Source organism: Ranitomeya imitator, chromosome 10 (genome assembly GCF_032444005.1).
Source record: "Ranitomeya imitator isolate aRanImi1 chromosome 10, aRanImi1.pri, whole genome shotgun sequence".
In the NCBI taxonomy this organism is placed as follows: domain Eukaryota; kingdom Metazoa; phylum Chordata; class Amphibia; order Anura; family Dendrobatidae; genus Ranitomeya; species Ranitomeya imitator.
In genome coordinates, this window is record NC_091291.1 from 42,317,655 (window position 1) to 42,338,392 (window position 20,738).

Consider the following 20,738-nt stretch of genomic DNA (forward strand, 5'->3'; position numbering starts at 1 on the left):
TTGTGGTACTGAATTACCTTTCATAACACTGCTCTGTACTGTGTGTTGGGGAGCTGCACTCTACTGTGTGTTGGGGGAGCTGCATTATACTGTGTGTTAGGGGGAGCTGCACTATACTGTGTATTGGAGAACGGCGCCTGCACTGTACTGTGTTTTGGAGGAGCTGCATTGAAGTGTGTGTTGGGGGAGCTGCACTGTACTGTATGTTGGGGGAGCTGCACTGTACTGTGTGTTGGGGGACCTGCACTATACTGTGTGTTGGGGGAGTTGCACTATACTGTGTATGGGGGAGCTGCACTATACTGTTTGTTGGAGGGAGCTTCACTATACTGTGTGTGGAGTGAGCTGTGCCTGCAATATACTATGTGTTGGGGACCTACATTGTAGTGTGTGTTGGGAGAGCGGCATTGTACTGTGTGTTGGCGGAGCTGCATTGTTGTGTGTGTTGGGGAGCTGCATTGTACTGTGTGTTGGAGGGAGCTGCACTGTACTGTGTGTGGGGAGAGCTGCACTATACTGTGTATTGAGGGAGCTGCGCCTGCACTATACTGTGTATTGGGGGAGCTGCACTATACTGTGTGTTGGGGAGAGCTGCACTATACTGTGTGTTGGGGGAGCTGAACTATACTGTGTGTTGGGGGGGAGCTGCACTATACTGCCTGTTGGGGAGCTGCACTATACTGTCTGTGGGGGAAGCTACACTATACTGTGTGTGGTGGGGGAGCTGCACTATACTGTGTGTGGGGGAGCTACACTATACTGTGTGTGGGGGAGCTGCAAGTTATTTAAATGTTTGAATAAATATAGTTGACTAATATTTAAGTTAATAATTTTATACGGCCCCCGAACGCTATTATAAAATTCAAAATGGCCCTTGGCAGAAAAAAGGTTCCCCACCCCTGGTCTAAATGCTTAGCTGGGCTATTGCAATGCAATGCTTTGTGGTAGAGATGTATATCCATGGCTGATTCCTTTGCTTGCTATGCCCCACCCTGCAGTTCAATATAAATCTGTTGTGAATAAACTAAACTTAATTGCGTCATTGCTTTTTTAGGTTTTGCTTTTACAATATTGAATGTACAGTAAAAATATCATGTGAACATGGTTCTCAAGGTCAGCATGATTATAGCGATAACACACTGTCATAGATTTTCTAATACTGTGTTATTGCAGACTATAAGACAAATCACAGTGCTCTGCTATGAACTTCACAGGAAAAACAAAATGACAGTGACAGGGGACTTGGAATATAAATGCTTATTGCTCCTAATATAAATACAGATATACAGGTGCTTCTCACTAAATTTGAACATCATCAAAAAGTTAATTCATTTCAGTTCTTCAATACAAAAACTGAAACTCATATTATATTACAAACTCATATTATATTACAAACAGAGTGATCTATTTCACGTGTGTTTATTTCTGTCAATGTTGATGATTATGGCTTACAGCCAATGAAAACCCAAAAGTCATTATCTCAGTAAATTAGAATACTTTATGACACCAGCTTGAAAAATGATTTTAAAATCTGAAATGTTGGTCTACTGAAATGTGTGATCAGTAAATGCACTCAATACTTGGTCGGGGCCCCTATTGCATCAAATACTACATCAACGTGGCATGGAAGCGATCAGCCTGTGGCACTGCTGAGGTGTTATGGAAGCCCAGATTGCTTTGATAGCAGCTTTCAGCTCGTCTGCATTGTTGGGTCTGGTGTCTCATCTTCCTCTTGACAATACCCCATAGATTCTCTATGGGGTTAAGGTCATGCGAGTTTGCTGGCCAATCAAGCACAGTGATACTGTTGTTTGAAAACCAGGTATTGGTACTTTTGGCAGTGTGGACAGGGGCCAAATCCTACTGAAGAATGAAATTTCCATGTCCAAAAAGCTTGTCGGCAGAGGGAAGCATTAAGTAGATGGCTAGATGGCTGCGCTGACTTTGGTCTTGATAAAACACAGTGGACCTACATCAGCAGATATCATGGCTCCTGAAACCATCACTGATTGTGGAAACTTCCCACTAGACATCAAGCAGCTTGGATTGTGGCCTCTCCACTCTTCCTCCAGATTCTGGGTCCTTGATTTCCAAATTAAATGCAAAATTTACTTTCATCTGAAAACACCTTGGACCACAGAGCAACAGTCCAGTTCTTTTTCTCCTTGGCCCAGGTAAGATGCTTCTGGCGTTGTCTATTGGTCATGAGTGGCTGACACAAGGAATGTGACACTTGTAGCCCATGTCCTGGAGACGTCTGTGTGTGGTTTCTCTTGAAGAAATGACTCCAGCAGCAGTCCACTCGTGAATCTCACCCAAATTTTTGAATGGCCTTTTCTTAACAATAATCTCAAGGCTGCAGTTTCCCGGTTTCTTGTGCACCTTTTTCTACTACTCTTTTTCCTTTCATTCAACTTTCCATTAATATGCTTGGATACAGAACTCTGGGAACAGACAGCTTCTTTAGCAATGACCTTTTGAGGCTTACCCTCCTTGTGGAGTGTGTCAATGACTGCCTTCTGGACATCTGTCAAGTCAGCAGTCTTCAACATGATTGTGGAGCCTACTGAAACAGACTAAGAGACCTTTTTAAAGGCTTAGGAAGCCTTTGCAGATTTTTTTGTTAATTATTCTAATTTACTGAGATAATGACTTTTGGGTTTTCATTGGCTATAAGCCATAATCATTAACATTAACAGAAATAAACACTTGAAATAAATCACTCTGTTTGTAATGACTCTATATAATATGAGTTTCACTTTTTGTATTGAAGAACTGTAATAAATTAACTTTTTGATGATATTCTAATTTTGAGAGAACCAATTGAAGTAATCCTTAACTTGTCAGATATCCATTTAGCATTTCATATGACAAGTTATGGATTGCTACTAGAGATGAGAGGACACCTGGATGTTCGGGTCTGGCGGGTTTGGCTGAAGAGTTACAAAACGTTTGGGTTCAAGTGCCAGAACAGTACTCGGACCCGAACCCCATTCACTTGAATGGGCAGCCCGAACATCCAGTATTTGCCGCGCTGTCATGTGCATGACAGCTCGGCAAACATTGCTTCTGATCAGCAGTAAAATCATCACCGCTGGTCAGACAGCCGCAGTTTTCACGCTGTCAAAAGACAGAGTGACCTCCCAGCTATGATCGGAGGTATAAAGTTTACCTTTGCCATTGGTGTCGGCTGATGGGACTACTGTTCTCATCAACCTACAGCTCTCTGACAGGCGGTGATGATTTTACTGCCGATCAGAAGCGGTGTTTGCCGCGCTCTCATGTACATGTCATCTACATACAAACACCCAGTGTTTGGGGGGCCAATCCTGAATAGTAGCACAGACTTCCTGATGAAGTCCGTGTTTAGTGTCCGCGCCCGAACAGTAGGTGATTGGTATGGACGCAGAAGTTTACTGTTCGCGTTCGCCCATCTCTAATTGCCACATGTGTACAAGATCAGAACTATTAACAGTACAAGAATACAGAACTAAATACAAATTGAGTACATGAATACAGCACCAGAATTAACATCAGTACATTAATACAGCACTGGAATAACCATCAGTACAGGAATACATCGTTAGAGCCATCATCAGCACATGAATGCCACACCAAAACCACCATCAGCAACTCTTACTTCCTCTGAATATATGTGAATTGTCCAAGGGCAGGGGGAGTGAAGCGGTCATTGATTGGTCACAGGAAGCACTTGGCATAATAATGTCACGCAGTGGCTGGGATAGCCAGTGAAAATGCCACTGGAATGGTGCTGGCACCAGAGGTGAGTATAAGTGTTATTATTTTACAGGGGGCAAACATACAGTAGATGAACTATAGCAAACACACTGTCTTCCCTTATCAACTATATCCCAGCCTGCCATCCCCTCACCTGTTTTTCCCCATGCTACCTCCTCTTCAAAATACATTAATGTTGTACCCCCCTTGCTGACACTTTCTCTAATAACTCCCCTCACTATGCCCATACCCACATTGTCGACTCGCCATACTGTCCTCTTAACACTACCCTCCTCCATACTGTGCCCCTCTTCTCACTGTCTCCCATAATTCTGTCCTCATCTCCACACTATTCTCCCTTATAGTTTCTCCTGTCCATACTGGACATTCACACTGGTCCCCAACCATGCTGTCGCCACTTCACACTGCATCCTCACAGTCCCCCTCATGCTGCCCTCTCCATGCTGTACTTGCTCATACTGCCCCTTTGCCATGTTGTACCCTCACATTATTCCACCCTCTCTATACTGTGCTCCGTTTTCCCTTTTCTACATACTGATCCTTCCAGTAGCATAGCTACCGGGGGGGGGGGGGGGGGTTGGGGGGCAGAGGAGGCGGTGGCCCTGGGCCCCACGCTCTGAGGGGGCCCACCTGGAGCTACGCTACTGTAACTGTATTGGCATGCGCAGCGCACCCATAGTTACGTTGAGGCAGAGCAGGGAGAATCGATCTCCCTGCTCTGCCACCCAGCTGTTATGGGGCCCCTGAGCAGGCGAGGGGACCCGGTGCCAGCAGTGTGCCCGCACCCGTCACCGCATGGTCAACTGTAACGGCATCCAGCCGATACAGCCGACTGCATTGATGAGAGGAGTGTTTCGCTCCTTCTCCAATTATACCCCTGTCAGCGTCTGACGCTGTCGCAGACACTGACAGCAGGCGCAATGACGTCACTACCCGGCGCCCACTGTCAGATGAGCAGGAGCTCGGAGCAGCACAGGAGGAAGAGAGGTGAGTATTGGATTTGTTTATTTTTTTAATGGGCTGCCTTACATTACAGTCTGCCTATGGGGGGTGCTGCCTTACATCAGTCTGCCTATGGGGGGGTGCTGCCTTACACTAGTCTGCCTATGGGGGGTTGCTGCCTTACATTAGTCTGCCTATGGGGGTTGCTGCCTTACATTACAGTCTGCCTAATGGGGTTGCTGCCTTACATTGCAATCTGCCTATGGGGGGTGCCTTACATTACAATCTGCCTATGAGGGGTGCTGCCTTACATTACAGTCTGCCTATGGGGGGTTGCTGCCTTACATTACAGTCTGCCTATGGGGGTGTCTTACATTACAGTCTGCCTATGGGGGTGCTGCCTTACATTACTGTCTGCCTATGGGGGGTTGCTGCCTTACATTACAGTCTGCCTATGGGGGGTGACTTACATTACAATCTGCCTATGCTACGGGGGGTGCTGCCTTACATTAGTATGCCTATGGGGGGTTGCTGCCTTACATTACAGTCTGCCTATGGGGGGTGACTTACATTACAATCTGCCTATGCTATGGGGGGTGCTGCCTTACATTAGTATGCCTATGGGGGGTTGCTACCTTACATTACAGTCTGCCTATGGGGGGTGCTGCTTTATATTACAGTCTGGCTATGGGGGTTGCTGCCCTATATTACAGTCTGCCTATGGGGGGGTGACTTACATTAGTCTGCCTATGAGGGGTGCGGCCTTACATTACAGTCCGGCTATGGGGGGTGCCTTACATTATAGTCTGCCTATGGGGGATGCCTTACATTACAGTCTGCCTATGGGGTGGGCTGTCTTATATTACAGTCTGCCTGCAGCAGCAGCATGAGGAGGTTTTCTATTTGTATTAGCATCTGAAAGATGCAAATACAATTGAATGGAGACAGGCTTCTACTGGTGTCCTGTTGGTTCGGAAAATTGCCCAAAGCCCATTCCTAGCGGCGGTACTGCAGTCATGGAGGACACCTCAGACCACCACTTCAAGTAAGACGCTTACGGACATTTTGAAAGCGCAACATATATAGAATAAATTTTTGGCAGTTGCATGTTACACCTACTGTGGCTGAAATGGCCTAATGTTATTCTACTTTACAAAAGTTTAAAACATTCTGAAGACATTATTTTCTGTAGAAGGCATATTCACGCAATGCTGTCAAACTCAGCGTTAAAAATTTCATAATTCAGTCAGACCTTAGTGATGATGACAGTTCCCAGTCATTTATCCACTGTATATAAGTGACAGGCGTACTGTGAGACTTTTACATCATAGGAAACTTTTCATCTGTTGTGAACTTTGACATACTTCGGCTTGAGGAGTCAGCTATGTTCCAGATCACTTTCTCACAGCATTTGTTAACATCTGAAGGATTTACTAATATCTGGAAAAAATCTGGATTGCAGACATTTGACGTTATTTTCATTAAAAAATGCATTATTGCTGGTTTCTATGAAAGTCACAAATATTCTAAGTGTTGTAAAATATGTTACAGTGACCTGTAAATGATGTCATCTGTGGAACCACATCAGACCTTTACTGCTGCCAAAGCAGCACATGTCCAAAGTTCAAGTAACAGCTCTTCATTCGCGTAAGGCAAAATGAAAATGGTGAAAATCTTTGGCCTATAACTTAAAAGTGTATTCTCAACTTTGGAATTTATGCCCTTTCACAAGGATAATACATAACTTACCGATCACAGAGGGTCCAAACGCTAGGACCCCCACCAATCCTGAGAATCTTGTCACATGCACCAATTAAGACCATTAACTTGTTTTTCTCACGCATTCATACAGGCAATGCCTATCTCTAGAGACACTTCAGACAGTTGCAAGCTATCCCAGAATTCTGTACAGGCATACTGACTCGGGCTACATTAGCAGGACAGCACTCTTACCATTCCCCTGCCTTTACTGGGTGTCATAATCTACTATATAATTGTCTAAGGGTCACTTCCGTCCATTTGTCTGTCTGTCCTTCTGTCACGGATATTCATTGGTCGCGGACTCTGTCTGTCATGGAAATCCAAGTCGCTGATTGGTCGCGGCAAAACAGCCACGACCAATCAGCGACGCCCACAGTCCGGCAGCTCCTTCCTCCCCACAGTCAGTGCCCCCTCCGTACTCCCCTCCAGTCAGCACTCGCACAGGGTTAATGGCAGCCTTAACCGACCGCGCTATACCGCAGTGTAACGCACTCGGTTAACGCTGCTATTAACCCTGTGTGACCAACGTTTTACTATTGATGCTGCCTATGTGTCATCAATAGTAAAAAGATCTAATGTTAAAAATAATAAAAAATCGTTATATACTCACCGTCCGTCGGCCCCCTCGGATCCACAACAGGCCTTTCCTGCTTGCGACGCTTCGGTAACCGGTCCATGCTGCGATCTCGCGAGATGATGACGTAGCGGTCTCGCGAGACCGCTACGTCATCATCTCGCGAGACCGCAACGCACCCTTGAGACTGGAGCGCGCGACGAGCGTCGGGAACCGCTTCGCTTGGATCCGGGGGCTCCGGAAGGTGAGTATATAACAATTTTTTTATTTAATTCTTTTTAACAGGGATATGATGCTCACATTGCTATATACTACATGGGCTGGGCAATATACTACGTGGGCTGGGCAATATACTACGTCGCTGGGCAATATACTACGTGGGCTGGGCAATATACTACGTGACTGGGCAATATACGTGACTGAGCAATATACTACATGGCTGGGCAATATACTACGTGGCTGAGCAATATACTACGTGGCTGGGCAATATACTACGTAACTGGGCAATATACTACGTGGCTGGACAATATACTACGTGGCTGGGCAATATACTACGTGGCTGGGCAATATACTACGTGGCTGGGCAATATACTACGTGGCTGGGCAATATACTACGTAACTGGGCAATATACTACGTGACTGGGCAATATACGTGACTGAGCAATATACTACATGGCTGGGCAATATACTACGTGGCTGAGCAATATACTACGTGGCTGGGCAATATACTACGTAACTGGGCAATATACTACGTGGCTGGACAATATACTACGTAGCTGGGCAATATACTACGTGCCTGGGTAATATACTACGTGACTGGCCAATATACTACGTAACTGGACAATATACTACGTGGCTGGGCAATATACCACGTGACTGTTCTATATACTGCGTGGACATGCATATTCTAGAATACCCGATGCGTTAGAATCGGGCCACCATCTAGTATACAAATAAGTAGTATACGAGCCAGAGACTGGTATTGCTTACCTCTTCAATAAGAAAAGGTAGTTTCCAACTACAGATAAAAACATTTTTTTTATTGAAAATTATTTAAATGACAACTCCATGAAAGGAAGGGAAGGATGGTGGAAGTTTAATGGACAAATGCAATGCCTTTTGGATGCTCCTCTGGATTCCTTTGTCAAAGCCAAACATTACTTACAGTGCATCGCTAAAGTATTCGGTCCCCTGGAACTTTTCAACCTTTTCCCACATATGCTTCAAACATAAAGATACCAAATGTAGATTTTTGGTGAAGAATCAACAAGTGGAACACAATTGTCAAGTTGAACGAAATTTATTGGTTATTTTGAATTTTTGTTGAAATTCAAAAACTGAAAAGTGGGGCGTGCAATATTATTCGGCCCCTTTACGTTCAGTGCAGCAAACTTCCTCCAGAAGTTCCTTATGGATCTCTGAATGATCCAATGTTGTCCTAAATGCCTAATGATCATAAATATAATCCACCTGTGTGTAATCAAGTCTCCGTATAAATGCACCTGCTCTGTGATAGTTTCAGGCTATGTGCACACGTTGCGGATTAGGCTTAGGAAACCGCACCTGGCAGAAAACCCACCTGCGGATTTGTCGCTTTTTTTGTGCGTTTTTCTTGTGGATTTGCTGCATTTTTTACCCCTGCGGTTTTCTATAATGGAATGGGTACAAAAACGCTGCAGATTCACAAAAAAGAAGTGACATGCTACTTCTTTTAAACCGCAGAGTTTCCGCAGCGGATTTTCCGCAAAGTGTGCACAGCATTTTTTTTTCTCATTGATTTACATTGTACTGTAAATCAATTGCGCGTCTGCAGCGTTTCTGCACCTCAAAAACCACTGCGGATCCGCAGAGAATCCGCAACGTGTGCACATACCCTCAGGGTTCTGTTTGAAGCACAGAGAGCATCATGAAGACCAAGGAACACAACAGGCAGGTCCGTGATACTGTTGTGTAGAAGTTTAAAGCTGGATTTGGATACAAAATGTTTTCCAAAACTTTAAACATCCCCAGGAGCACTTTGTAAGCGATCATATTGAAATGGAAGGAGTATCATACACTGCAAATCTACCAAGACCCGGCCGTCCCTCTAAACTTTCATCTCAAATAAGGAGAATACTGATCAGAGATGCAGCCGAGAGGCCCATGATCACTCAGGATGAACTGCAGAGATCTACAGCTGAGGTGGGACAGTCTGTCCATAGGACAACAATCAGTCGAACACTGCACAAATCTGGCCTTTATGGAAGAGTGGCAAGAAGAAAGCCATTTCTCAAAGATATCCATAAAAAGTGTAGTTTAAAGTTTGCAACAAGCCACCTGGAAGACACACCATGCATGTGGAAGAAGCTTCTCTGGTCAGATGAAACCAAAATCGAACTTTTTGGCAACAATGCCAAACGATATGTTTGGTGTAAAGCAACACAGCTCATCACATTGAACACACCATCCCCACTGTCAAACATGGTGGTTGCAGCATCATGGTTTGGGCCTGCTTTTCTTCAGCAGGAACAGGGAAGATGGTTAAAATTGATGGGAAGATGGATGGAGCCAAATACAGGACCATTCTTGAAGAAAACCTGTTGGAGTCTGCAAAAGACCTGAGAATGGGACGGAGATTTGTCTTCCAACAAGATGATCCCAAACTTAAAGCAAAATCTACAATGGAATGGTTCACAAATAAACGTATCCAGGTGTTAGAATGGCCAAGTCATAGTCCAGACCTCAATCCAATTGAGAATCTGCGGAAAGAGCTGAAAACTGCTGTTCACAAACGATCTCCATCAACCTCACTGAGCTCGAGCGGTTTGCCAAGGAAGAATGGGCAAGAATTTCAGTGTCTCGCTGTACAAAACTGATAGAGACATACCCCAAGCGACTTGCAGCTGTAATCGCAGCAAAAGGTGGCGCAACAAAGTATTAAGTTAAAGGGGCCGAATAATATTGCACGCCCCACTTTTCAGTTTTCGATTTTCCACAAAAATGTAAAATAACCAATTTCATTCAACTTCACAATTGTGTTCCAGTTGTTGATTCTTCGCCAAAAATGTACATTTGGTATCTTTATGTTTGAACTAATGGAGGGGGTGGCTGCTTGGCACATTGCTGCACATAAAAACTTGTATGTGGCGCTGTTCACACAATGGAGATGCACAGCATCCAGGCAGGCCTAGTAGTGACACCCTTCTATTAGATCAGGCGGGCCTGCCCAGCGCTATCCAAATGCACCCCATGTGCACAGACACCACAGTTTACAAGCAGAAAATGGGCCCAACTGCACCCCGAAAAAAGTGCAAAAAATACATAAAAAATTATTATGTGAGGTATTAGTTTATATTCTGGCCAAAATACGCACGCTCATAACCCACGTCAAGGGTCCTCACGCTTATGAGTCCTATCTCTAAACAGCAAAAGCACAAAGAGGATTCAGAGATCCTCCAAAAATTAGAAAAAAACAGCAAAACACGGCAGAGGTTCTTACCTGCCTAGGCCTCCAAACAAATGCACTAACAGGATGCAGTGGACCCATGTGGTTAAAATAGAAACAACACAGGTGCAGCATAACCGATGAGGCAGCCACTCACCAGCTACCAAACTAATGGAGGGGGTGGCTGCTTGGCATATCTTTATGTTTGAAGCATGATATGTGGGAAAAGGTTGAAAAGTTCAAGGAGGCCGAATTCTTTCGCAAGGCACTGTATCTCTTTCTCTCCTATACTACTAGTACGTCTGTTGTCGAGCAGTACCAATCTCTGTGTCATATACTACTATAGTGATCAGGTTCCTTCTATCTTTTCACCCTAATATTGGCACCAGTGACCCTATTCCCTCACATCTCTTTCAGTCCCTTTCCCCTGCTGTCACCTCTCACCTAACAAAAAGATTCACTCTCTCTCTTCCAGTATCTTCCCCTCCTCATTTAAACATGCAAGCATACATCCATTACTTTAAAAACTAACTATAGACCTGTCTCTAATCTTCCCTTCATCTCTAAACTCTTGGAACGCTTGGTCCACTCCCGTTTAATCTGCTATCTGTTAGAGCACTCTCTTCTTGACCCTCTACAATCCGGTTTCCGCTCTTTACACTCTACTGACATTGCCATAACTAAAGTCTCTAATGATCTGCTAACAACTAAACCTAAAGGTCATAACTCCATGCTAATTCTCCTGGATCTCTGCAGCATTCGACACTGTGGATCACCAGCTCCTCCTCACTATGCTCTGCTCTATCGGCCTCAAGGAGACCGTTCTCTCCTGGTTCTCCTCCTAGCTCACGGACCGCTCCTTCACTATATCTTTTTCTGGCTCCTCCTCCTCTGATCTCCCCTTACTGTTGGGGTTCCTCATGGATCAGTCCTTGGCCTCCTCTTCTTCTCCTTGTATACTGCCCCTATTGGACAAACAATCAGTAGATTTAGTTTCCAGTACCATCTCTATGCTCATGACACCCAATTATACACATCTACTCCTGACATGACGCCTGCATTATTACAAAACACCAGTGATGTGTCTTACCGCTGTCTCCCACATCATGTCCTTTCTCTATCTGAACTTATGAAAAACTCAACTCCTTGTGTTTCATTCCTCCACTAACCCGACATTGCCATTACCGTGTGCGATTCCACCATTACTCCCCAGCAATATGCCCGCTGCCTTGGGGTCATGCTTGATTCAGATCTTTCATTCACCCCCCCACATCCGATCACTGGCTCACTCGTTATCTAACCCTCAAAAACATTTCTAGAAATCGACCTTTTCTTACTTTCGACTCTGCAAAAACTCTTACTGTTGCTCTTGTTCATTCTCGTCTGGACTACTGTAACTCTCTACTAATCAATCTCCCTCTTACCAAACTCGCCCCTCTCCAATCTGTCTTCAATGCAGCAGCCAGGATCATATTCCTCACCAACCGTTACACCGATGCCTCTACCCTGTGCCAGTCCTTGCACTGGTTACCCATCCACTGCAGAATTCAGTATAAACTTATCACTCTCACCCACAAAGTGCTCTACAGTTCAGCACCACCCTACATCTCCTAAATCTCAGTCTTCCACCCTACCAGTGCCCTTCGTTCTGCTAATGACCTAAGGTTAACATCCTCAATAATCAGAACCTCCCACTCCAAGACTTCTCTCGCCAATTCTTTGGAATGCACTACCCAGGATAATTCGATTAATCCCCAATACCCACAGTATTAAGCATGCCCTAGAAACGCATTTCTTCAGATTGGCCTACTGTCTCAATATATTTATCTAACTATTCTTGTGTTGCCTATTCAAAATTTTCTTCATAACCAGGTTCCTCATATCATGTTCTCAAACGCTTTATGCATTTAAGCCCTCTGTGTTTGTACTTTTACACATACTGCTTGGTTACCGATTCGAGCAGCATTACATGAACACCCAATTTCTTACATTCTAGCTGGTCAGAACAATGAAAGCAATTGTTACCATCCACCTTTTGTGTTATTTCCTCATAGAGTGTAAGCTTGGGAGCAGGGCCCTCACTCCTCCTGTATCTGTTGATTTATGTATAATTGTTAATCTGTAATGTCTTTTATTGTCTGTGCAAGTCCCATCTAAAATGTAAAGTGCTCCAGAATCTTTTATTAATTACATATACAGTAAGCTGCACACACTGTACTAATTGTATATGTCACTGACATCTGTATATCTATGTATTCTATGCATATATATCTATTCTAACCTGTCACGCTGTGATTTTACAGTATGTGGCTGCTGAATTGCCGACTTTTCTATAACGTCAGGTTATAGGCTTTTATTTACATAACATGGATAAGCGACATTATACACTCCCTGAGATAAATAAAAATTATATATGTCACTGACATCTGTATATCCATGTATTCTATGCGTATATATCTATTCTATTCTAACCTGTCACTCTGTGATTTTACTGTATGTGGCAGATGAATTGCCGGCTTTTCAAAGGAGATCGGTGCGTAAAAATCGGACAGCACTCGCATGGTCCGAGTGCTGTGCGATTTGTTTTCTCGCACCCATAGGCTTGCATTGGCGAATCTCTGTGCCAATCGCAGCATGCAGCAATTTCACACGCACATCGAATACACCCAAGAAAAAAAAGCTGATGCGAGCTGCCTCATAGATTAAGACTGGGCTGAGTGCTATGCAATGTTTTCTCGCATAGCACTCGGCCGTATTCTACGGTAATGTGACTCCGCGCATACTTTTAAAAAGAGGGTGTACTCATATATATATATATATATATATGAGTGCTGACCTGTTATTTTGAATTTTGCTATATAAATGCTGTTCAAAAGATCTTTCAGACGTCTGAGTTTTAAGGGAAAATTCTTAACACAAGTGTTACCAACATAGTCTGTACATTTTTTTTACCCCTGTTGAGAGACAGACACCACGTCTATTGTCATAGTCCACGCTTTATCACTTACATTCCAGGTGCTCCCCCTAGTGTTAGTTTGTGAGTTTGCATGTAGAAAGGCTTATTCAGATGTCAGTGATTTTTCCTATATGCTAAAAACTGTCCAATTTTCACGAGCATTTGATCACTTTTTATCATCAGTTATAAAAAAATAAATAAATTGCAAAATTTCTACTTATTACAATGTTAAAACTGGACAACACAGGTATGGTAATATGCGCTACCAGTGATTTTTCACAAACCCATAGACTTACTCTTGACCCGAATCTCAAACGGACATGTCTCCTTGACTTTTTTCTTTTTTGCAAACAAGCGGTCTGCAAATAACATGCACACGTGAACAGCTGCATAGATTATAATGGGTACATGTTCTATTATCCTTGAAAACTATGACTAAAAGAAGAGGGTAAAAAACAATTGTCTGAATGAGGCCATAGACCAAAAAAAAAAAGGGAAGAGTCCAGACATGACATATCGAAAGTGACCTGCGCAGTTTATTAAATAAGACATCCGTTCTTTATCGTATTGCTGGGAGTCCTGTGCGAGGCAGCACGGAGGAAGATCTGTTGAGGTTGCGTTCCTGCAGCAGCGTCCATGCCTGTAAACGACAGTGCGTACAGTACAGAGAACATAGCCGGCACCGCAATCATCGTCTACTATCTACAGTCACACCGCACTGTCTATCATCTAAATAGTACAATCTCATAATACAATCTGACACATTAAAATACAAGAGGCCGGGTGTCCATCATACAGGAGGACCACAAATCCGGTGATGCTGGAGGAGACGCTCTTGTTTCACCGCTTCTTGATGAGCCCTAGTTAAAAACACATAAATAAAATCCGAGAAGTCGACGACTGCGATACTGTGGAATGGACAAGTGTCGGGGACGTCTCATCTGCGTCACACGAGGAACATCCAGTCACTGGGAGTGCGGCCATACTGGAAGGAGACAGGTTGTTGTGAGATGACTTATTGTGATCGGCACTGAGACCAAGTTATTCATCGTTATTAAATACAATTCAATACGTTTATCATTTTTGGACAAAAGCTATTTTCTTTTTGCGTTTTCATTCCCACCATCTGAGATCCTAGGCTTTTTAATTCTGCATTGACTTTTTTTGCAAATATATCGTTTGTTTTTTTTAATGGCATCATGATAAGGTATATATGATGGATACCATTTTTTTTTATTTTTTTTCGGAGGATGGAGTTGAAAACAAAAAAGGCAAGATAAACAGCAATTTTGATATTCTTTGGAGTTTTTCTTTTATGATGGAGACTGTGCACTATAAATCACAGGTTAACAAGTTATTACTTAGTTTTATAATCCTTGGATAATAAATGACTAAAAGAGTTAAAGTTACAGGCAGACTCCAGCAATCATCTCGCAGGTACAGCCAGACTCCAGCAGTCATCCCGCAGGTACAGGTCCTTCTCAAAAAATTAGCATATAGTGTTAAATTTCATTATTTACCATAATGTAATGATTACAATTAAACTTTCATATATTATAGATTCATTATCCACCAACTGAAATTTGTCATGTCTTTTATTGTTTTAATACTGATGATTTTGGCATACAACTCCTGATAACCCAAAAAACCTGTCTCAATAAATTAGCATATCAAGAAAAGGTTCTCTAAACGACCTATTACCCTAATCTTCTGAATCAACTAATTAACTCTAAACACATGCAAAAGATACCTGAGGCTTTTATAAACTCCCTGCCTGGTTCATTACTCAAAACCCCCATCATGGGTAAGACTAGCGACCTGACAGATGTCAAGAAGGCCATCATTGACACCCTCAAGCAAGAGGGTAAGACCCAGAAAGAAATTTCTCAACAAATAGGCTGTTCCCAGAGTGCTGTATCAAGGCACCTCAATGGTAAGTCTGTTGGAAGGAAACAATGTGGCAGAAAACGCTGTACAACGAGGAGACCGGACCCTGAGGAAGATTGTGGAGAAGGACCGATTCCAGACCTTGGGGAACCTGAGGAAGCAGTGGACTGAGTCTGGTGTGGAAACATCCAGAGCCACCGTGCACAGGCGTGTGCAGGAAATGGGCTACAGGTGCCGCATTCCCCAGGTAAAGCCACTTTTGAACCATAAACAGCGGCAGAGGCGCCTGACCTGGGCTACAGAGAAGCAGCACTGGACTGTTGCTAAGTGGTCCCAAGTACTTTTTTCTGATGAAAGCAAATTTTGCATGTCATTCGGAAATCAAGGTGCCAGAGTCTGGAGGAAGACTGGGGAGAAGGAAATGCCAAAATGCCTGAAGTCCAGTGTCAAGTACCCACAGTCAGTGATGGTGTGGGGTGCCATGTCAGCTGCTGGTGTTGGTCCACTGTGTTTCATCAAGGGCAGGGTCAATGCAGCTAGCTATCAGGAGATTTTGGAGCACTTCATGCTTCCATCGGCTGAAATGCTTTATCGAGATGAAGATTTCATTTTTCAGCACGACCTGGCACCTGCTCACAGTGCCAAAACCACTGGTAAATGGTTTACTGACCATGGTATTACTGTGCTCAATTGGCCTGCCAACTCTCCTGACCTGAACCCCATAGAGAATCTGTGGGATATTGTGAAGAGAAAGTTGAGAGACGCAAGACCCAACACTCTGGATGAGCTTAAGGCCGCTATTGAAGCATCCTGGGCCTCCATAACATCTCAGCAGTGTCACAGGCTGATTGCCTCCATGCCACGCCGCATTGAAGCAGTCATTTCTGCCAAAGGATTCCCGACCAAGTATTGAGTGCATAACTGAACATTATTATTTGATGGTTTTTTTGTTTGTTATTAAAAAACACTTATTTGATTGGATGGGTGAAATATGCTAATTTATTGAGACAGGTTTTTTGGGTTATCAGGAGTTGTATGCCAAAATCATCAGTATTAAAACAATAAAAGACCTGACAAATTTCAGTTGGTGGATAATGAATCTATAATATATGAAAGTTTAATTGTAATCATTACATTATGGTAAATAATGAAATTTAACACTATATGCTAATTTTTTGAGAAGGACCTGTACAGCCAGACTCCAGCAGTCATCTCGCAGGTACAACCAGACTCCAGCAGTCATCCCATAGGCATAGCCAGACTCCAGCAGTCATCCCGCAGGCACAGCCAGACTCCAGCAGTCATCCCCCAGGCACAGCCAGACTCCAGCAGTCATCCCGCAGGTACAGCCAGACTGCAACAGTCATCCCGCAGGTACAGCCAGACTCCAGCAGTCATCCCGCAGGCACATCCAGACTCCAGCAGCCATCACACATGTACAGCCACAATCCAGCAGTCATCACCACAGGTACAGCCAGACTCCAGCAGTCATCCCGTAGGCACATCCAGACTCCAGCAGTCATCCCGCAGGCACAGCCAAACTCCAGCAGTCATCCCGCAGGTACAGCCAGACTCCAGCAGTCATCCCGCAGGTACAGCCAGACTCCAGCAGTCATCCCGCAGGCACATCCAGACTCCAGCAGTCATCCCGCAGGTACAGCCAGACTCCAGCAGTCATCCCGCAGGCACATCCAGACTCCAGCAGTCATCCCGCAGGTACAGCCAGACTTCAGCAGTCATCCCGCAGGCACAGCCAGACTCCAGCAGTCATCCCGCAGGCACAGCCAGACTCCAGCAGTCATCCCGCAGGCACATCCAGACTCCAGCAGTCATCCCGCAGGTACAGCCAGACTTCAGCAGTCATACCGAAGGTAGAGCCAGACTCCAGCAGTCATCCCGCAGGCACAGCTAGACTCCAGCAGTCATCCCGCACCTGAAATCTGCTGCCTAGGGGTAAGTCTCAACTCTGCCCTGTCCTTCAAATGGTATGTCCAAACTCTTGCCACCTCCTGTCCCCTCCAACACAAAGATATTGCCAGAATCCTTCACTTCCTCAGTCCGCAATCTACCAAAACTCTTGTGCATGCCCTCATCATCTCCTGTCTCGACTACTGCAACACCCTCCTCTGTGGCCTCCCCGCTAACTCTCTTGCACCACTCCAGTCTGTCCTCAACTCTGCTGCCCGGCTAATCCACCTCTCTCCTCGCTACTCCCCTGCTTCTCCTCTGCAAATCCCTCCACTGGCTCCCAATTCCCCAACGAATCCAGTTCAAACTAATAACACTGATCTACAAAGCCATCCACAACCTGTCCCCTCCCTATATCTCTGAACTAACCTCCCACTATCTTCCCTCACGTAATCTTTGATCCTCCCAAGACCTCCTACTTTCCTCCACACTTATTTGTTCCTCACACAACCACCTCCAAGATTTCTCACGAATATCCCCCCTCCTCTGGAATTCCACGCCTCAACACATCGGATTATCCACCACCCTCAGATCCTTCAGACGGAACCTGAAAACCCATCTCTTCAGGAAAGCCTACAGCCTGCAATAACCATTCTGCCGCCTCACCAACCACCCGAGCTGCCGCCTCACCAACCACCCGAGCTGCCGCCTCACCCCCGACCTTCTGTCTCTTCCCCACTATCCCATAGAATGTAAGTCCGCAAGGACAGGGTCCTCTCCCCTCTGTACCAGTCTGTCACTGTAAATTTGTTTACTGTAAACAATATCTATAACTCTATACGTAACCACTTTCTCATGTACAGCACCATGGAATTAATGGTGCTATATAAATAAATAATAATCCCGCAGGTACAGCCACACTCCAGCAGTCATCCCGTAGGCACAGCCAGACTCCAGCAGTCATCACCACAGGTACAGCCAGACTCCAGCAGTCATCACCACAGGTACAGCCAGACACCAGCAGTCATCACCACAGGTACAGCCAGACACCAGCAGTCATCCCGTAGGCAGAGCCAGACTCCAGCAGTCATCACCACAGGTACAGCCAGACCCCAGCAGTCATCCCGTAGGCAGAGCCAGACTCCAGCAGTCATCCCACAGGTACAGCCAGACTCCAGCAGTCATCACCACAGGTACAGCCAGACTCCAGCAGTCATCCCGCAGGTACAGCCAGACTCCAGCAGTCATCCCGCAGGTACAGCCAGACTCCAGCAGTCATCCCGTAGGCACAGCCAGACTCCAGCAGTCATCCCACAGGTACAGCCAGACTCCAGCAGTCATCCCGCAGGTACAGCCAGACTCCAGCAGTCATCCCGTAGGCAGAGCCAGACTCCAGCAGTCATCCCGCAGGTACAGCCAGACTCCAGCAGTCATCCCGCAGGTACAGCCAGACTCCAGCAGTCATCCCGTAGGCACAGCCAGACTCCAGCAGTCATCCCGCAGGTACAGCCAGACTCCAGCAGTCATCCCGCAGGTACAGCCAGACTGCAACAGTCATCCCGCAGGTACAGCCAGACTGCAACAATCATCCCGCAGGTACAGCCAGACTGCAACAATCATCCCACAGGTACAGCCAGACTGGAGCGGTCATGCCGCAGGTACAGCCAGACTGCAGCAGTCATCCCGCAGGTACAGCCAGACTGCAACAATCATCCCAAAGGTACAGCCAGTACAGCCAGACTGCAACAGTCATCCCGCAGGTACAGCCAGACTGCAACAATCATCCCGCAGGTAGAGCCAGTACAGCCAGACTGCAACAGTCATCCCGCAGGTACAGCCAGACTGCAACAGTCATCCCGCAGGTACAGCCAGTACAGCCAGACTGCAACAGTCATCCCGCAGGTACAGCCAGACTGCAACAATCATCCCACAGGTACAGCCAGACTGCAGCAGTCATGCCGCAGGTACAGCCAGACTGCAGCAGTCATCCCGCAGGTACAGCCAGACTGCAACAGTCATCCCGCAGGTACAGCCAGTACAGCCAGACTGCAACAGTCATCCCGCAGGTACAGCCAGACTGCAACAGTCATCCCGCAGGTACAGCCAGTACAGCCAGACTGCAACAGTCATCCCGCAGGTACAGCCAGACTGCAACAATCATCCCGCAGGTACAGCCAGTACAGCCAGACTGCAACAGTCATCCCGCAGGTACAGCCAGACTGCAACAGTCATCCCGCAGGTACAGCCAGTACAGCCAGACTGCAACAGTCATCCCGCAGGTACAGCCAGACTGCAACAATCATCCCGCAGGTACAGCCAGACTGCAGCAGTCATGCCGCAGGTACAGCCAGACTGCAGCAGTCATCCCGCAGGTACAGCCAGACTGCAGCAGTCATCCCGCAGGTACAGCCAGACTGCAACAGTCATCCCGCAGGTACAGCCAGACTGCAACAGTCATCCCGCAGGTACAGCCAGACTGCAACAGTCATCCCGCAGGTACAGCCAGTACAGCCAGACTGCAACAGTCATCCCGCAGGTACAGCCAGACTGCAACAATCATCCCACAGGTACAGCCAGACTGCAGCAGTCATGCCGCAGGTACAGCCAGACTGCAGCAGTCATCCCGCAGGTACAGCCAGACTGCAACAGTCATCCCGCAGGTACAGCCAGTACAGCCAGACTGCAACAGTCATCCCGCAGGTACAGCCAGTACAGCCAGACTGCAGCAGTCATCCCGCAGGTACAGCCAGACTTCAGCAGTCATCCCGCAGGTACAGCCAGACTGCAACAGTCATCCCGCAGGTACAGCCAGTACAGCCAGACTGCAACAATCATCCCAAAGGTACAGCCAGTACAGCCAGACTGCAACAGTCATCCCGCAGGTACAGCCAGACTGCAACAATCATCCCGCAGGTACAGCCAGTACAGCCAGACTGCAACAGTCATCCCGCAGGTACAGCCAGACTGCAACAGTCATCCCGCAGGTACAGCCAGTACAGCCAGACTGCAACAGTCATCCCGCAGGTACAGCCAGACTGCAACAATCATCCCACAGGTACAGCCAGACTGCAGCAGTCATGCCGCAGGTACAGCCAGACTGCAGCAGTCATCCCGCAGGTACAGCCAGACTGCAACAGTCATCCCGCAGGTACAGCCAGTACAGCCAGACTGCAACAGTCATCCCGCAGGTACAGCCAGACTGCAACAGTCATCCCGCAGGTACAGCCAGTACAGCCAGACTGCAACAGTCATCCCGCAGGTACAGCCAGACTGCAACAATCATCCCGCAGGTACAGCCAGTACAGCCAGACTGCAACAGTCATCCCGCAGGTACAGCCAGACTGCAACAGTCATCCCGCAGGTACAGCCAGTACAGCCAGACTGCAACAGTCATCCCGCAGGTACAGCCAGACTGCAACAATCATCCCACAGGTACAGCCAGACTGCAGCAGTCATGCCGCAGGTACAGCCAGACTGCAGCAGTCATCCCGCAGGTACAGCCAGACTGCAACAGTCATCCCGCAGGT

The 20,738-nt window shown here is 46.2% G+C and overlaps 1 protein-coding gene across 3 annotated transcripts in view; it reads right to left on the bottom strand.

Moving 5' to 3' along the window:
* Window positions 1–13,807: 13,807 nt before the first annotated feature.
* The window catches only part of LOC138652115 (branched-chain-amino-acid aminotransferase, cytosolic-like), a 68,934-nt gene continuing 62,003 nt past the window's right edge, over window positions 13,808–20,738 (bottom strand). For all 3 annotated transcript variants that reach the window (XM_069742855.1, XM_069742856.1, XM_069742857.1), the window contains one exon: window positions 13,808–14,401. In XM_069742855.1, coding sequence (XP_069598956.1) covers window positions 14,363–14,401 — 39 coding nt within the window. In that variant the 3' untranslated portion in view covers window positions 13,808–14,362. The remainder of the gene's footprint in view (window positions 14,402–20,738) is intronic.